Raw genomic sequence first — 14,608 nt, 5'->3', positions numbered from 1 at the left:
TGCATGTGTGTGTTTATGTGCACATGTGTGTGTGGGTTTACCAAGGCCAGAAGAAGGCATTGGCTCCCCTGAAGCTGGCATGACAAGTAGTGTGAGCCACCTGATGTGGGTACCAGGAATCAAACCGTGGTTCTCTGCAAGAGCAGCAAGTGCTGTGGACTGCTGACCCATCTTCCCAGCCTGGTTCATTTACTCTTCCCTGTTTAAATATTTCGGTATTGGAGTGGACTTGTCATCTCATTAGCAGCTGGTTTGATGCAAGCATATTTAGGTATTTGACCTTTCAGGTGTTTAAGCTTCTACCCTACAGCCTGGCTGACATCCTTCCTTAGTTCACTGGCTTTGTTACCGTCTCCTGTGTGCAAGATCATGGTCCCGGGAAACAAGTAGTTTTTCCTTCTTGCTTTTGAATCTGGCTGTCCTGGCTGAGACCTTACCTTAGAGGGGGGGACACACATCAAGTCTCCTATCATTAGTATGATGTTAGCTGTAGGCTGGTTTTAAAGCCGTCCTTTATTGGCACGAGAACGTCTCATCTGTTCTAGCATGGGAAGAATTTTCCTGTCTTTCCCCTCCTTGTCTAGATGATGTCATGGCCTTTGCCCTTTATATTCTCATTCTCTCTCATTCTCTCTCTCTCTCTCTCTCTCTCTCTCTCTCTCTCTCTCTCTCTCTCTCTCTCTCTCTCTCTCACACACACACACACACACACACACACACACATTGTGATCATTGAGTTTGGGATATGAAGCTGATCTCTCGTCCCTTGCTTGTAGTTGTGATTGTTGTACCTTACTGGGTTCAGTGAGCTCTTGTTGGGAAGTATTGTCTGCACTCATGAGGGCTATGAACTGGCCTGCCCGGTTCTCCTCTGCTTTGCTGCCATTATCTGGCTTGGTGTTGGACAGTGTTGGCCTCACTGAGGAAGTCACTGGTCATGTCCCTTCCTTTGGTATTTTCAAGTAGAATTTGTGGAGAATAGGTGTTAATTTAGCCATAAATGCTTGTTAGACTTAACCATTGAGGCCATCTGCATCCTGCTTTTCTTTCTTGGAAGGTTTTTGGTTATCAGCTCAATGTCTGGTCTCAGTGGCACTGGCTTACAATCATGTTGGTGTGGGCAGTCAAAACAGATGACAGGAAAGATCAGGTCTGCTGTGTGTGGCTATCTTCAGTTTGTTTTCGTCTATCAAGTGAAATGAAATAAAGCTTGGCCCACTAAAACTGTGCAGAGCTAGGTTCCGGTTCCTTATAGACAATATGATTTTTGGTTGCTTCTTCTGAGATGTACCTACCAGCCTTGTACTAAATGAAGTCATCCACTCAGGGAGCAGGGCCACTCATATTTTCCTTCCTTATAAAGGGGACTTTTCCTGTCTTTTTCCTGGGCTAGAGAAGAGATGTGGCCTGTGTGAACAATGAAAGCCTCTTTCTCCCCTTCCCGATGCCTCTTTATTCCAGGGGGGATAAGATTCAGGAATTGGATGATAATTTGTTAGTGCCAATAAGACACTTCAAGACTCCTCCTCATCGTTGTCGTCGTGTATTAAATAGCAGTTCGTGCAGGACATGTGACTCAAAAATGATAGGCGCACAGAACTGAAGACAGAGCGCTGCGGTCAGGGCCGGGCCCCAAGCACAGCTGTAGAGGCAGTGGCTCCATCATCTTGAGAACCGGGAGAGCCCTGGCTCCTCCGGGCCCTGCCCTACCTGCAGGAGCACCCAGCTTAGTGCTCCTCTCCTGCAGCTGCTGTATTGCGGAAGAGAGCATGTGGAGCGGTCTTTGGTGCAGGTGGCACAGGTGGCGCAGGTGGCGCAGGTGCTGCAGGTGCTGCAGGTGCTGCAGGTGCTGCAGGTGCTGGCTTCCTCTAGTTCAACAGCAGGTATACGATGGCTGTCTTCTTGAACTCTGCTCCAAGGGATGCCTGCGTCTGTGAGTGCCCACATCTTGTGACCCCGGCCCTTGTGGATTTGAATCTAGTTCTTTAAGGACAGATGTGAGATATTTTCTTCCTCCCACCTCCTCGTGGCTCTCTGCTAAAGTTCTCCCTCTCTTTATTGCAAAAGGATTTTACACAGGATGCTTTTTTCCCCTCCCCATTTTGCAGGCTTAGCTTTTCGTCTCTCCATCGCAAGCCCATCTTTCCACATACTTACCTACTCATCCTTCTTCTGTCTTGTTCCAAAAAAAAAAAAAAATGCATGAGGGACTTCACAGAATTAGAGAGTGAAAGCATGCAATTGAGAAAACTAGCCCTGGATTAGAGAGCCTGGGTACCACACGTACTTTCGTGGTACCTGTGGCAGTGTGCCAAGCGCATCCTGGCCCTCTGCAGTTAGAAACACTGGACCCTGAGCCAAAAGTGGGGAGAGTGCGATTTTGGGAGATGTTCTTGTCTGTCAGATAAACACATGACTTAGGAGCTCAGCCACCAAGGCTTCAGCAGGTAGTTTTTGAGTGTTCTGTGACATCAAAGACAGTTATGTCTTTCCTTTTCCCAGCTGGAGTTCCCTCTGTAGTTACTTCTGTTCTGAAGACGGGAGTTCTCCACAGCCCTCTCCCTGTGTGAGTTTGGTGGCAAGGGTTGGTCAGAAATAGAAAGTGACAGCCACGGAGAGGCGACTAGCACTTTGAAGTGACTTTCTTGGCTGCTCTCCAGCTCAGGAAGTGGCTCATACATTTCCCCTCCTTTGAGGCCTCCGTGTGGTCCTCGGGCCATTGTCCATAGACCACTTTTATGTAAGGGATCTCATGTTCTTTAATGGAAAATCTTCACAGAGAAGGTAGCCCACCAGAGTTGGCCACGCTGCAGACGATGCTGCCGTGGTGAGATTGTTACAGCCCGCGGATAATCTGAAGACCCCGAGCGGGGTTTAGACTTCAGCGGCACGCACTTAGGTCTTATCTCCTGCACATTCCTCTTTAAAGTAATGAAGGGACCAAGAAATAAAAAAGCAAAAGACTGTTTTTTCTCTCTCTGTCCGCAGGTGCCCTCACCACCAATGGCATAAATCCCGACACCAGTACTGAGATCGGACGGGCCAAGAACTGTCTCAGCCCCGAGGACATAATCGACAAGTACAAAGAGGCCATTTCCTATTACAGCAAGGTGACTGGATGGCTTCATACAGTTTTTGCATCATTGTGTCTTTCCGGTCAGAAAGTTCCCTGTGGACATTATGTCATGTTGCAAGATCTTAAAAAAAAGATTCAGTGTAGATCATGCTTCAGTGTTTTGAGGGCACTCACATGTGCGTGTGCCGTGATGCAGGTGTGGAGGTCAGAGGCCAACATGGAGGGGGCGGGTCTTTCCCTCTACCATGTGGGGCTTGGTGATGAAACTCAGATCATCAGGCTTGACAAGCAAGTGCCTTTACCCTCTGAGATGTCTCGACAACCTGTTTTTTTTTTACTTGCTTTTGTAAATATTGTATTATTCTCTCTCTCTCTCTCTCTTTTTTCCAGAGCTGAGGACCGAACCCAGGGCCTTGCACTTGCTAGGCAAGCACTCTACCACTGAGCTAAATCCCCAACCCCGTATTATTCTCTAGTGCATAGTGCTACATGCCTAAAATGTTTGGGTTTTTTTGTGATTATAAACAGTATATATTTAATATAAATTTTGGAAAAAAACTATCCTAGCCCATTCAGGGATAATCATTGATATTTCTACATCAGCTTTCTGGACTTCTGAAAATCAATGTGTCCTACTTCTGTTGCTGTGATGAAACACTATTACCAAAAGCAACTTGGGGGGAAAAAGGGTTTATTTTGTCTACACATCCAAATCACCGTTCATCACTGATTCATCAGGACAGGAACTCAAACAGGGCAGGAACCTGGAGGCAGGAGCTGATACAGAGGCCATGGAGGAGAGCTGCTTACTGGCTTGCTCCTCATGGCTTGCTCAGCCTGCTTTCTTATAGAACCCAGGACCAGCTGCCCAGGGATGGCACCACCTACAATGGACTGGGCCCTCCCCTGTCAATCATTAATTAAGAAAATGTGCTACATGCTTGCCTGCACCCCCAGCCTGCACTGAGCCCTCCCAGCCTGCCTTGCCACCGTGGGCCACACTTATGGCTGCAGGTGGACGGCACCTCACCAGCCAGGCCGGAGCCTCAGAGGTCACCTAGTGTACCCTGTTAGCGAACACTGGAACTTCACCTCTGGGGAAAGACGAGTCTGCCCCGGCACAGCAGAGGAGTCAGGTGGCTCTGTCCCCACCAGGCCCCTAGGCCGCAGTCAGACAGGAGAATGTAGGCAGAGCTGCCGTCTCTAGCCATCTGTCTCTGTGCAGGTCTACAGCTTCAGATGCTGTTTTCTCATCACTCTGCTGCATAGACTGCTTAATCAGGGTCAATGATTTTTACATACATACATGGCCAGCACAGCGGCAGGCTCATTAGTACTGCTCAATAAAGCACTGGTTATTGCCTCCTCGTCCTGGGTTCGGTATTCTACATGGCATCTGCTCCTCATAAGTAATGTAACACAGACGGAAGGAGGAACTTCCTATCTTGCTTTTCTCGAGTTACGTTTTCATTTCTGTGCTTCCCTGAGCCCTCTCTGCTTTTCTTCCCTCACCTCCTCTGCTGAAGGAGCCGGAGCCTTTCCCATGCTACGCAGACCCCTGATTAAGTAGAGTTGATCCGGTGCTTGGCTTTCTTCATTCAGTACTCATCAAGAGGCCTCCCCCGAAACCGGTCTGCTCTGTGAATGGCTTCTTCCCGGACTCCTGAGCAGTGTCTCAGGGTCTGAGCAATGTCTCAGGGTGTTCTATTGTATTAGGAGAGATGAGCTGGAGACATGGACACACTGCTGAGATAGATACTGGGTTGTCTTATTTGACTTGGTGGAAGCCTCAGACAGCCTGCATGCAGCCTTACATCTCTCTTTAGGCACAGAAAATAGGCTCAGATCACCTGTCTACATCCGTGTCACATGCATGTAACTTGGCCATCATTATGAGTGTCCCGACGGTAGGGCAGTGGTCCAGGAGAGCAGAGAGCTGTACTCATTTGGTCCCCATGTCCAGACAGCCATTGGTGCACGTCTGTCATCACTCATGTCCTCTCTGCACACTCATGCTTCCCAGATCTGCTTTGCTTATACCTATAGCTTGAGAATAAGTTCTAAGATGCTCCTGGGCATGAACACTGTATTGCTGCAGTTTGCCGCCCAGTCCCACTGTATGTGGAGTGCTAGCTAAGGTCCACAAGGACCAGAGAATGGGGACTGTCCAAACGTGTCGCTTTAGGTCAGTGGTTCTCAACCTTCCTAATGCTGCGACCTTTTAATACAGGTCCTCATGTTTTGGTGACTCCCCCCAACCTTAAAATTATTTTCATTGCTGCTTCATAACTGTAATTCTGCTACTGCTATGAATTGTAAAGTAAAAATATCTGATATGCAGAATATCTGATATGTGACCCCTGTGGGGGTGGTGACCCACAGGTTGAGAACCACTGCTTTAAGTAGTAGTGGTTCGGATGAGCCCCACAGAACCTGTTCTGCTCCAATGCCTGAGGTATGGGTACAGGTGGTTCTGAGACAAGATCAGCAGCACTGAACACAGACAGCCCAGATGTCTTCTGCAAAGGGCACCACATTCCCAGCAGCTGCATTAAAGCCGCAGGTGTGAGAACAACATTTAAGAAAAACAGCAAAGCATCCATCCGTTATATGGGCTGAGCATCCCTAACTCAACAATCCAAATCCCCGAACCCGAACTCCTCTAAATGCTAATCACTTCTGGTCTTGAGGGGACCTCAGCCTGCCTGCCCCCCGTGAAAGTCTGTAACGTAGCAAGCACTGTGGTTGTACGATTTTAATCAGTGCAACACACTTAGATGATCATAGGTTCATTCCAACTTGTACCCATTAAGGCACACTCAGAAATAGCTTTTCCCAGAGGGTACCAAGGGCCTTGTGCATGGCAAGTGCTGCTGGGAACATCTGGAGTCTCGGTGGCAGCTTCCTAGCACTGGAGACATCCTTGCATTTTGCTGATGGAAGTGTTTACTTTACACCCGCAGTATAAGAATGCCGGGGTGATTGAGCTGGAAGCATGCGTCAAGGCCGTGCGAGTCCTGGCTATTCAGAAGCGTGGCATGGAAGCTTCAGAGTTTCTGCAGAATGCTGTGTACATCAATCTCCGGCAGGTGAGCAAGTGCCCATCTGCCTCTGTGGCGGGTGATTCAGGTCCCCTGGGAATGTGTCCCTCACTGTGATCCAGCTCAGTGATTGTCCGACATGATAAAAATTAAGGAGTCATAGCCCGAGAGCCAAATGCGTGTGATGGTTTGTATGCTCATCTTCTTCACCTTTGGGTATTGTATTTTCAAAATTCAGCATGCACCGTCCTCTCCCCATTTCTATTTGGAATCATAACCGTCGGCTCCCGCCGGCTTTGCAGCCTTGACCAGGCCTTCGTCGCTTGGGAAATGGCTTCCCGTTTGTAAATGCTGGGCCTTTGGGTTTACAAAACACGAGGCTTGTATAGCGCCTGTCCCACACCAGGCACCTCCCAAATGTTGGTAAAGCCTGAGCCCAAAGAGCATGCTGAGGATTGAACCCAGGGCCCTCTGTGGGCCAGGCTCGCACTCTTCCACGGAGCTGCGGCCCCCAGCCCCCGGAAAGGTATTTAATAAGATAGTCAGGAGAGCACTTAGTGGCGGATTGACAGCATTGCTTCCTAGCCTAGAGGCTGGGAGGCTGTGTGTAGACAGGTGGAACGGGTCTATAGGAAAGCCCAGGGAGCCAGGGCTCCGGCTGATAGCACTTGGCCCAAGAACACTGGGTAGAAATCCTGTTAAAGGAGACCTGGAGAGAAGCAGCAGCCACCCTGCCATCACTGAGTGGCAGCTTCCTAGTGAAGGCAGGTGTTGACTGTCCTGCGAATGACACGCATCAGAGGAATAGGTGCCAAGGGGAGCAGGTGGCCAAAGGACCTAGCCTAATGTGGTGGGAACCAGGGACATTGGAGGTGGCCCCTGAAGGCAGAATAGGAGATTGCCAGGAGCCTGGCTTTCATGGAAGCCATGATGGAAGCGGAGCCAGCAGCCACTAGGAAGTGGGGCAAGGAGGGCTAAGTCTCAGCGGGAGGGTACAGATGTTGGGGTCTGCTCTAAGAGCAGAGCAGGGCAAGATCCGGGTGGTGGAGCGTGCAGCATGAGGTAGCTGTGAGGCAAAAACCTGGTACTTTGATGTAGACGCTTCAGTTACCTGGGAAATGGCCTAAGACGAGATGTCAGTCTCTAGTAATGCTGAAATGTTCTGTTTGACTTGGTTCTGCCCAGGGTTCAGCACTGGGCCAAGCCCTGTGAGAGTGTGTGTGTGTGTGTGTGTGTGTGTGTGTGTGTGTGTTACAATTACATTGATTTCATTTGTATTTATCTGTGCATGTGTGTGGACACGTGTGCCATAGCGTGCATGTGGCCAGAGGAAAACTTGGGTAGTGTGTTCTCCTCTTCCCCCGTGTGGGTCCCCGGGATTGAACTGTATCGTCAGACTTAGCGACAGCACCTTTACCTGCTGAGCCATCCCACCTGCCTCCTAGGCTGGGTTTTTCAGAGATGCCGAGGCTAACGTTCTTGTAGAGGGCCAGAGGCAGGATGTCCCACGCCAGGCGTACACAAGCTTTGTGAAATGTGCATTGACTGAGATCCAGGACAGCGAAGACCCACCAATACCTGAGCTGAGGGATAGAAAGAGACCACCCAAGGGGCTAAAGAGTGGGGGTGGGGTGAGCCCCACTGGCCTGGAGCATGGAGGGCAAGCAGGGATCAGGGCGGTCTAAGTTTGCCAAAGGAGAGTGAAGTGAGACACAGGGCAAGGGTACTCCGAGGGTAAGAGAGTGGGACCCTCAAAGTGAGTGCTGGGCCTTGAAGTTGGTTTAGCCAGGTTTAGAGTTGATGGTCCTGTGTTGCTCTACAGGTCTGAAGCAGGCTAGTGCTGTTGTCATCAGGCTTAGGGGTTTCAGGAAACAGATTTGGGACACAGTAGAGGCTCCGAGCAGACCTGGAAGGCCCGGGGAATGGAGTCTGTTAGGCTTAGCTGTTACCGGAGGACTGGGTGGCTGCCAGCCATCCCAGCTCAGCTTTGCCTCTGCAGTTATTAAAGTTACCTTTACAGATTAAAGGTAGGGGATTTGGTCACACTGAAAAACTGTTTTCACAGTTGGACATGTAAACACACATTTTACAAAATAAAATGTTTTCACGGAAAACGTGTGGGCATTAATTTGGACCAGCTCTGCTGTTGCAGTGCATGGCCTCAGGCAAGCACTAGAGGGCAGCAGTGCTCCGTGGTAAATGTGGCCCTGCGGCATAGGGCGGTTACCGGCCTTTCTTCTGCCCGAAGAGGAAGGCACTTTGCAGTAGTTGACTCATCCTGATATTTGTCTGCTGGTAGAGCAGGCAGCAAAATAACGAGTTCTGGTGGCATTTTATAATCACGGTAAAGAGAAGAGCCTGTGGCTCTTCTGAAATAGAACAAGCTTTTGGTTCTTGGTGGAGTGTGTTCCATTGTGGAAACCGACGGGAATGAATGACTGGTCAAATGTGGACATTTTGGAAGGAAGGGCGATGTGATCAGCACAAGTTCCTCCATCTTTGAGACGGAGCTCCCTGCATGGAGCTCAGAACTGGTGAATAATACATGGGGCTTTAGCTGTGCTGGGAAGGGTCTCTGCAGAACAGATGCGGAGTCCCTGTGTTGTGGTAATTATCTGGCACTCCCAAATGACAGCCAGTAGCTGGCTCTGTACAGATCTGTGTGCTGGCCGTGAAGTTTTACAGACAAATGACAAGGTTCAGATGAGAACAGAGGGGCTGGGCCTTGAGTCCCCAGACCCAGGTTCAGTCAGTTTCCTCCCTGTGTGGCTAGAGGAGTCACGAGCCCTCTCAGTCTGTTTTCTGTGGGATGCCTGTGGCCACCTCACTCCTTGTAAGTTGCAAATGCTGCAGGGATGCATACTTAGTGCTACACACCTGCTGGGCACACCAGAATGGTTAGGAGTCTGCTCCTCACTGGCATCCATTCACAGACTGTTTTTTTTTTCTTTAAGTTTGAATCTATGTGTTCCTTGAGATTCTGTGATCTAAATGTAGCCATCCATATCCTCAGAGGGGAGCTTAAGAAAAAGGGACAGTCTCACAGGCACCAAATAAGACTGTGGCTTAGAGGTGAGGGGGTCTTTGGCTGGTGTGTTCATGCCGTCCCTCACTGGGAGGGGCAGGAGCCAGACTGTGTGTGTTTGTGTCTGTCTGTCTGTCTGTCTGTCTGTCTGTCTGTCTGTGCCTGCCTGCCTGCCTGCCTGCTTTTGAAGTCCAGTGAGCAGCGAACAGTCACGATCCACGCTGGCTGAGCTGAGTGGTAGGGGAACCGATGCTGAACAATAAAACCCGGAGGCAAATAATTCCCAAGTGAGTCAGTTCTACAGAAAAAAAAAAAGCGCGTGCTTCCACTGGATACCTTCTAGGGGGCTGCTCCGGATGCATGCATCCCGGGGATATGAGCACCGTTGCGATGCAGGAAAAGATGCACCGAAGGGTATCGTCTTCCTGGGCTGCACGGACTGTCCCCCAAGCAGCTGCCTTGCAGGGCTTGCGGGCTGGCGTCGGCGCCGGCAACGTCTGGGCAGCTTCCTCACCATTTGCAGCCAGTTTTCAAGATGGAGGAGAATCTGGAGGCGGAGGCGGACCCAGGCTCTTCTCACAAAGTCTCCCATTGTTCTTGAAATCCCCCTCTCCGTGATTCCTAAAGACGACCCTGCATCCCCGTGGCTCCCCTCACCCCCAGCAACACAAGGAACCGAATATATTTTTGTTTGCAACCCAAAATGGCGGGTGACCTTAAGAGGAAGTGCCAGTAAGGAAGTGTTCTGGGGGGGGGGCGGCGTGGGGGGACCTCAACCAGCATCTGACAGGTCACACAGAGGCACAGGGCCTTGACCTCTTTACATCCGAAAGTTCCGGAGAGATTGTGTGCCCTTTAAGAACATTTCGGTTTCGGAGGCTTTGGAGGAGACTTGCAAGCTCTTTGTCTCTGGCTAATTTTCTCGCCAAAGCCGTTCTGGTTTTATGCAGGCTACTCTGTTCCGATGTAAGAACAGCCTCTTTGCATTTCTTTTTTGATGGGTTTCCTTAATGAAGCGGTTGCTAAGGAAACCCTGCAAGAGCCTGGTAGGCACAGGAGTGATTGCATCCCTAGTACTTCTGTTAGTGGGAGCTCCAAGTCAGCCGGGCAGCAGAGTCGGGGAGGGGCTGTTGAATGCGGAAAGGGGAAGTGGGAGACTGGGACTGAGGTAAAGCCCAGACAGGTCAGCACTGGCCAGCGGAGCCAATGGCTTCCAGGGCCAGACCGCGGGGAATTCACGGATCTTACAAGGAAACCATTGAATGGGGAGGAAAGGCTGCTAGATTCCTTACTAGAGAAGGAAAGGGAGAAAGAGAGAGAGAGAGAGAGAGAGAGAGAGAGAGAGAGAGAGAGAGAGAGAGAGAGAGAGCGAGCGCGAGCGCGAGCGCGAGCTAGCTCTGAGAAGTTTCTGGTCCAACAAGGTTTTGGTATGTGGCTTGCCCCAGCGTCCTCAGGAGAGCCGGAATCTGTGGGGACAGTCAGAGCAGTCAGTCTCTTCACAGTGAGAGGGCAGGCTGTGGAGGCGATCAGGTGGCCTTGGTGGACCCTCGGGCAAGGCACTGCCGGCCGAGAGCTCAGTTTCAGAGCTCCACTCTGACCAGAAAAAGTGATAAAAGAAGGAAGTGACTAGTGTCAGAGGAAAGGCGGAGACCTCTGAGCCCTGCAGGTGGCTGTAGTTTTTTTTAGCACAAGGATGAGAGGGGTACTTCAGAATTCCTCTTTGGGGATGTGCAAGCCACCGTGTTCTCATAGGTTTGAGGAATCATGGATTTCCCCCTCGCTGCTTTAGTAGTTAGGAACCTTAGCGCTGAGTCCACAGATCCCTTTAATAATTACACCCTCCATATAGTGGGCGGGTGTTTTTCTGATCAGACCTTCCCTTGGTTTCATTTTAACCATAATCTCATTTTCTCTGTGCCTGGATTTTTATCTTTTTGTTGTCACTGCACTGAAGTTGTGTGTGTTGAAAAAAAAATTGATTTTAGATTCTTCTTCAGGGCAAGGCAGAATGCAAACAAATGCATAAACAGAGGGTGTCGCAGACACTCACTGCGCTGTAGACGGTCCAGGGTGTTTACCTCAGGGGGTTAAAGCTGAGCTGAATGTTAAAACCGTGTTCTCAGTAGGAAGAGTTTGGTAATGCACACAGACTCTGGAGAAGGGCCGGGGCCTTATTCATCTCTCCCGTCAGTCAGTCACCGAGCAGGCACAGGGCTTGTCAGAGACCAGACACTTACTAATCTCTGAGGCATGATTCATCTCGCTGCTCTCTGGAGCGTTGGCACCACTCTGAGCGATGACAGCGGCGACCCTTGGTAGAGACTCAGGGCGTCCTATGAAGAGGTCCCCAGCCTTTCTGCATCTAACACTTCAAGGCCCTCCCGTGAGGGATTGTTTTTATTTATTTCCCATTTGTTATGCGCAGCAGACTTGGTTTTTTATTTGGGAGGGCTTCAAGGCTCCTGGAAGATGGCTAGAGTGAGAAGTACGGCCAGCACTTGGCTGCCCACCCCCCAGAGCATGGAGCCTGGCCTCCTCCTTCCAACTCGCTTGCCTGGCGTGGGTTTGCAAGTTTGCATCCATCCTAGTGGATGTCAGTACTTGGTTCCTTTCTGTGGCTAGATAGTGACCACTCTGTCTACAGATCAGCTTTTCCCCTCATGCCCTGGTGAACAGCAGCGGTTTCCCAACAAGTTTTTGACTGTTGAATGATACTGCTGTGAACATTCACAAGTGGGGTTTGTGAACCCCGTTTTCACTCCTGGATGTACGCTTGGGTCATCCACCACTCTGTAGCTTTCTTTCCGAGGAATTGTTCGACTGCCATAGAGTGTTACCAGCAGGATCCGAGGACTCCATTCTTCCCACTCCTTCTTCTCCTCCCATCCAGATGCATCTTTTGGCTGCAGCTACCGCCGTGGGAGGGAAGTGATGGCTGCCTCTGGCTTGGGTCTGCATTTCCCTCGTGCCCCATGTTGTTGGGCAGCTTTTCCTGTGCTTACCGGCTGTCCACACATGGCTGGTACAGTCCTTTCTAGTTTTTGTCTGGTACAGTCCTTTCTAGTTTTTGTCTGTCTTTGGAGTCAGGGGTTGAACTCAGAGTCTCCTGCACACAAACACAAATGGTCCCACCCACTTTTTCGTTGTATGGGTGTAGGAGCTTGGTGTGATCTGGAGGGTGCTTTCTTGTCAGGTTTCTGCTCTACAGGGGTGTGCACCATTTTACTGTTTTCCTTTTGCATTTGAGAGACAGCGTTCTTGCTCTGTTGCGCAGGCTGGGTTTGAATTCCAGGGCTCCAGTGATAGGCACACTTTATCTTTCAAGCAGCTAAGACCCCAAGTGTCCACCATGCCTTCCGTCCTCCCTCCCTCCCTCCCTCCCTCCTTCCCTCCCTCCCTCCCTCCCTCCCTCCCTCCCTCCCTCCCTCCCTCCCTCCTTCCCTCCCTCCCTCCCTTATTCTTCCTCCTCCTCTTCTTTTTTGAAACAGGGTTTCTCATGTAAACCCTGGTTGCCCTGGAACTCACTCTGTAGACCAGGCTGGCTTGAACTCACAGGTCCACCTGCCTCTGCTGCCAGAGTGCTGGGATTAAAGGCATGTGCCCCCACCGCCCAGCACTACTGCCCTGTCTCGATGTCTTTCAAGGACATGCATTTCTGCTTGTGATGAAGTTCGGCTTCTCTGTGTTTTAGCTCAGATGCTTTTGCTGTGGTTCCAAAGAAATCACTGGACCCAAAGCTCCCCACTTCCTTTTTGGCAGGCTGTTTCTATGTAGCCCAGGCTGGTCTGATACTTGCTATGTAGAGGAGGCTAGCTTCAAATTCTGGGCAATCCTTGTGCTTGCTCCAGCCTCTCAAGTGCTGGGATTATAAGCATGTGACGCCATGCTTGACTTTTTATGGTAAATTTTAGTGTTGGAAGTATATCTTTTTTAACTTTGTTCTTTTTCAAGATTTTTTTCTGACTATTCTGGGTCTCTTGCATTTCCATATGAAGTTTAGGATCAGCCTGCCAGTTTTTTTTTTTTTCCCCCAAAGAAGTCAGAAGGGATTTGCATGCAGATTTCATTGACTCTGTAGATAAAATTGGGGAGTTTAGCCATCTTAACCATCATAGATGTGTGTGCCTGTAACCACGGCACTCTGCAGGCCGTGAAGGGGAGGGCAGAGAGTTCAGGGCCAATCTGGTACATAGTGAGTCCCAGAGTAGCCTAGGCTCCATAGTAAGACCCCAGCTCAACCTGCCTAACCTCCCTAAAAACCAAAACAAACAATATTGTCTTTTACTCCATGAGCACAGAATGTCTGTAATAAAGAGCCAGTAATTCCTCTCCATTCTTTTTCTTTTCCTTTCCATCCCTCTTGCCTTCCTGCCTCCCTTTTCTCTTCCATATCCACCTTTTTTTCCCTTTCTTTCCTCCTCTCTTCCTTCCTCTCTTCCTTCCTCCCTTCCTCCCTCCCTCCCTCCCTCCCTCCCTCCCTCCCTCCCTCCCTCCCTCCCTCCCTCCCTCCCTCCCTCCCTTCCTTCCTTCCTTCCTTCCTTCCTTCTTCCCAGCACTGTGCATTGAACCCTAGGCTTCACACACACCCTAGGCAAGAGCTCCACCCATGGGCTGCTGAGCTGCGTTCTCAGCCCTCCATGACTTAGCATTAACATTTCGGTTTTTATTTTGATTTGTTTTTGTTTAACTCATTTGCATTTTGCTTTGGTCACTTCCTGTTTTAATCTCACTGCTTGGGTTAGATGAGGTGTTCTAGAAATTTCCAGTGTCATTATTGTAGACAGTAGATTGTCTTCCCATTTTCCGAATTCACCGCTTTCTTAATTTGCTGTGTCCCTTTAGGGTTCTGTTTCATTTGGTGCTGTAACTTAAAAAAACAAAGTTCATAAAGGTTAGTAAAGAATTCTTTATAAGTTGTCTAAGTAGCTCTCCATGCTTCCCACAGTGATTTCTAACTCGGGGGCTCAAGTGACTCTAACGTTCCAGCTTTCTGGTCCCTTGCTGGGCCTACCTGCATGGGCCATTATGTCAGGCTTAGTGGAAAGTACGTGTAGTTTTGAATATGTCGTCTTTCTGTACGATAGCTGCAGATGTTGTGTAGAGGGCAGAATGTGTCTGTGTCTTGTAGATTGGAGGGCGTCCAGACTGTGTCCTTCCGCCTTATACATCCGCATCAGTATGGAGTGCCGTCTCAGGCGATTTCAAAGCCCCTTCCTGTAAAGCCTTGCTCTTCAGAGCTCTGTGAGTTCCTGAGGTTTTGGAGGTGGACAAGGGCCAAGCTGTTTTCTTTAGCATTCCTGGCTCACTCGTTTAGTTGTAGCCTGTGATTCTAAAAGTCTTTATCTACAGGGGCTGGAGAGATGGCCTGCTGTTAGCTGTTAGGAGTGTGCTGGCTGTTCTTGCCCAGGCTGAAAGTTCAGTTCCCAGCAACCACATCTGGTGGGTTACGGCCTCCTGTAATTCCAG

The 14,608-nt window shown here is 49.9% G+C and overlaps 1 protein-coding gene across 4 annotated transcripts in view; it reads left to right on the top strand.

The window, feature by feature from the left end:
* Positions 1 to 14,608, top strand: part of Trappc9 (trafficking protein particle complex subunit 9) — a 489,946-nt gene that overhangs the window by 23,195 nt on the left and 452,143 nt on the right. For all 4 annotated transcript variants that reach the window (XM_076556025.1, XM_076556023.1, XM_076556024.1 and 1 more), the window contains 2 exons: positions 2,989 to 3,110; positions 6,040 to 6,165. In XM_076556025.1, the coding sequence (XP_076412140.1) occupies positions 2,989 to 3,110; positions 6,040 to 6,165 (248 nt within the window). The remainder of the gene's footprint in view (positions 1 to 2,988; positions 3,111 to 6,039; positions 6,166 to 14,608) is intronic.

Source organism: Peromyscus maniculatus, chromosome 20, assembly GCF_049852395.1.
Source record: "Peromyscus maniculatus bairdii isolate BWxNUB_F1_BW_parent chromosome 20, HU_Pman_BW_mat_3.1, whole genome shotgun sequence".
NCBI lineage: Eukaryota > Metazoa > Chordata > Mammalia > Rodentia > Cricetidae > Peromyscus > Peromyscus maniculatus.
This window is presented reverse-complemented; position numbering and strand designations above follow the sequence as displayed.